The following is a 4,267-nucleotide window of genomic DNA, read 5'->3' on the forward strand; positions in this document are numbered from 1 at the left end:
TGTAATTTATTGTTATATTCTAAAACGGGCACTACTTTTAGGAGGATTAAAAATTTGAGCACAAAGAAAAAGAGAAGATCTTGAATTGAATTTTGAAGTATGATTTCCATAGAGAATATAATCATAGAGAATTTCAAGGTAGGATTATGGATATCCTGAAAATTCGATTCCTGTCTCATCTTCAAGCTCGAAGATGCTTGCTTTCTAAACAATATTATTATATGCTAATTTAATGGTCCACATTGATCTCTGCGAAACTAATGATGACAAGTGGCATTATTGAACTTTAATGGTCCTTCTAAAACAAACACATCTGGACATATAGACATAGAGACTCTGGCAGACAAATACATACCTACCTTATCACCATTATTCACCTTTATTTGGACTATACAAATATATATATATATATATATATCACTACTAGTAATTTATTTTGATAATTAATCACTTTGCAAAAAGTGATATCAACATGATGTCACATTTTTGGAAAAAAAAAATTTAAACAAGATGCGAGAATTTAAAAGTGGGGAAAAGTTTTGGACTTTTATTTACATTTAATTTTGAATTTGGATTGGAGATTTAATTTTAAACAAGTTGGTGCTTATTTGGAATATTAATTTTCTTAAAGAATAGAATTGATGTTTTATAAAAATTAAGGATTTGTTTGACAATGATTTTGTTAGATTGTGAATTCGTTTAGAATGTCAAGAGTTGAGTTGCCCAATCAGCTCATAGGGTTGAAAAAGCAGTGTCCTTCGAGAAAAAAATTTATATGATCATTGACGAGTTTATTTCTATTATATATTTAACAATTTTATTTTTAAGGTTTTATTTTTTAGAGAGTGTGATCACAATTAAGAGGTTTTTTTTTTCTATCTTTATTTTCTTTTCTTCCTTTTTGCAATCCTTCTTTTTTTTATTTTATATATTTGTATCAGCCTCCCAAAAACTCAATCTGCTGAAGGAAACCCACTTTCCTTTCTTTTATTTCCCCTCCTTTTCGAAAAATCAGAATGATTCTCTTTCTATGTAGGGTCTCCTCATTCTATATGTATGCAACAATTTTAATCATTTTTTCCCTCCAAAAATATTTTTCTTACCTTCTTTGAGTGCATGTGCCTTAGTGAGAGTTGAACAGCAACCCACATTCTCTTGTCAAACAATAATAACAAAAATAAAAAGAATAAAACCAAAAAAGAGTTGGCAATGTTATAAAAGAATGAAATAAAATAAAATAAATAAATAAAGTAAAACATAAGATTTTGTAAATGTTCTCTAATTTTACCAAGGAATTTATTGACAGTTCAAGGAGTTGGCTAAATCTCCTTGTGTGATTTCTAAAGGAAAATTCTATCATCATTTCTATCTTGGTGTGTCAGTCCATTCTATTAATAAAAGACCACGCTTTCCTTTTTGTTTGTAGTTGTTCTCCTTAACCAAGTCCATTTGTTCTTTTCATAAGCATATGGGTCATTGACCTTATAATAAAGGAATTCAATAACAAATGCCCGACTATGGGTTGTGAACTCAAGACACTAGATGATATGAACAATTGAGGGCTATAATTGATATGAAAAACTCCAACCCATGATCTCAAGGCTTAAGTTTCATGATTATAACTCTTCTCGTTCATTCTAATAAGTGGATTCATAAATCTTCATGAATATAAGGATCACAATGATTTTCGAATAATGTTAAAAATCTTATATTTTTTCTTATTTTTTATGTGTATACTTAGTTTGATTGAGGGATTTTAGAAAGCAATTTTACTTTAAAAAGTATTTGAAAACACAAAATTAAGTAATTGACGAAATTTATGAAATACTTTTAAATGTTTGAAAAATTAATAATTTTTATAAAAATTATAATAAGTAAATCCAATCAAGACTGACATAAATTTTCAAATTCTATTATCAATTTTGTATCTTATTTAAAATTATTATTATTAAAATCCAAACCCACGTAAATTTTATGAAATTCTATTATTTTCACTTTAACATATATTGGCTTTTTCTTTTTTCTTTTTCCACGTTTATAAAATTACAATAAAACAAAAGTCGGAGGCAAGAAAAGATGCCGGCGGCCATTACCACAAGAAAAAGAAATGTCATGGTCCGAACAAAACGCAAAATCAAGGTACAGGACTTAAAGACTTAAATCGTTTGCGGCGGGGTCCACCTGAAGCCCATCATCCTCATAATCATCACTGATCTGATCAAGAACGAGCACTAATCCCATGGCAAAAGCCCCACCGAAGCCAGGCTTGAGGCACAGGGTGAAAACGTCCTTCCCAAGCATCACATGCGTTGAAGCATCCACTTTGCGTCTGATCTCAGCCACTGACTCCTTGGCTGCATTAAAAATCGTGCAACATCGATGGCTGAAGGAGCCCTCTATCTGGTAGTCCTCACCTGGATTGCTGTACATCTCCACCGTCACGCCCGACCGTCCGATTATCGATGATCTCTTCACGCTGAAGATCGGCTTCTTCCCGTCGATTCCCTCCCCAAGGAACCCTTCCCACCGTTGATGTAGACTCGGCCTCTAACTCACATCACAGAGTCGGTCAAACACACAAAATCAGGAAACTCGCTGAGTTGACTCGGTTATTTAATAGCACACATGCGTAAACCGATGCACAATCGATTGGGACTATAGCTATAATAAATTAATTATATAAAAAACTAATCTTTTAAAATTTGAAAATAATGAAGCTTAAAACACTGCGGGTTGACTCGGACTGTGCAAGCGAACGGGTCACGAGTTTTGTTGCAGTGAACTGTAAAAAATTGGTAACCCATTAATTAAAATCAGAATAAACGGCAACCCAGTTCGGCAAAATTAAGGTTGCTTGATTCTTTACATTTCTCTGAATTGGTAACCCAACGGGTTAACTCGGAAACAACAAGAGGGACGAGTCACCACGATTAGATTAGTCAAAATGGAATCGGATTGGTACCCTTTGATCAAAATGAGGAACAGAGGCAAAACCCTTTTCAGAAAATTCCGATTCTTGCTTTATCTGTACGTATGTACTTAGATACTAACTTGACTCACTGAGTTAACTCGGAGGGAGGAGAGTAAAGGAGCGGAGTGTAAAAATACCTTTCGGCGGACGGTGAGGAGACAGCGGCCGGAGGCGTCCATGAGAATGAGCTCGCCCTTGTCACGCGCGTCAGGCTCGTAGGAGTCGACTCGGAAGACAAGCGTGCCCTTGGGGTCGTAGACAGTGAAGCCATCGCCAGTGAAGAAGAGGGAGGTCTTGAAAACAGTGAGTTGGATCTCTTCCTCGTAGATGAACCCCTCTTCAACCACTGCTCCTGCTTTCATCTCCTTCTTCTGGAAGAATATGATTCAGAATTGAGATTTCGGAGGTTTCAATGTGATATCTTCACTGTTTGGGAGATGGGAAAGTTCAAATGCGAGGATGAGAATTTCTAGACGTTGAAGAAAATAAATAGGGAGAAAAGAGAGGTGGGTCTATCTGGTAATGGACATGTGGCTCCTATTAAGCTATTACTTCCCACAGCCTCAGCCCCTCTCTCGCCCCGTAAAACACGGTGCTTCTCCGTTTACAGCACACCCTTTTTCTCTACTGTCTTGTCTCTTCAACGTGGAAATTTTCAGCCATCCTTAAAACAAAAACAAAAAGTAAAAAAACAAACAATAAGGAAAAAACAAAAAACATTTCGAATTCCTTGTATTCGAATGTCTGTTTTATACGGATTTACATGGTGTCGGAAAAATAGAGCTGAAAATTTATGTAAATTTCTTACCGATATAAATTATTTTTGTTATATTTTGTTTTCTAATTATTTTAATATATTCTGTCTTTTGGGAAAAAATTGTAGCCTCCAACTAAAACATATATTTTTTAATTATTAAGAGCTTTACTTTATGTTAGAGTTTAGTAATCAAAATTCTATTTAATCCAATCCAAAAAGTTATTGATGCGATATATATGATGAAGAAAAATTATAAGATTTTTTTAGGATGTGTGATTATCAAAGTTCTGATAATTACCTTAACACATTAATAAATTAAAAATATAAAAACTTTTATAACTCTAATCCTAATCCTAGGCATTTTAGTAATTTTTTTTCCAAAAGTAAGTAAAATCATTAATATGATGGTTTGACTAAAAGGACACGTAAGACATGTTTATTAAGAAAAAATTACCGACAAAAATAGTGAAAAACGATATATACCTAATTGACACATGAAAAAAAAGGAAAAATCCAATCTTTTTTGTTTTTTTTCCAAA

General features: G+C 33.4%; 1 protein-coding gene across 1 annotated transcript; it reads right to left on the reverse strand.

The window, feature by feature from the left end:
* Window positions 1-1,970: 1,970 nt before the first annotated feature.
* Window positions 1,971-3,583, reverse strand: LOC100259317 (protein LURP-one-related 12). The gene is made up of 2 exons (XM_002266546.4): window positions 3,109-3,583; window positions 1,971-2,547 (listed from the first exon to the last, which is right to left on the reverse strand). The coding sequence occupies exons 1-2, from the start codon at window positions 3,331-3,333 to the stop codon at window positions 2,149-2,151; spliced, it is 624 nt and encodes a 207-aa protein (XP_002266582.1). The 5' UTR covers window positions 3,334-3,583; the 3' UTR covers window positions 1,971-2,148.
* Window positions 3,584-4,267: the final 684 nt, after the last annotated feature.

Source organism: Vitis vinifera, chromosome 9 (assembly GCF_030704535.1).
Source record: "Vitis vinifera cultivar Pinot Noir 40024 chromosome 9, ASM3070453v1".
NCBI lineage: Eukaryota > Viridiplantae > Streptophyta > Magnoliopsida > Vitales > Vitaceae > Vitis > Vitis vinifera.

Coding starts and splice junctions, on each gene's coding strand:
- LOC100259317 (XM_002266546.4), bottom strand. CDS start 3,333: ATGAAAGCAGGAGCAGTGGTTGAAGAGGGGTTCATCTACGAGGAAGAG. Junction 2,548..3,108: donor TCCTCACCGTCCGCCGAAAG/GTATTTTTACAC, acceptor GATGTGAGTTAG/AGGCCGAGTCTACATCAACG.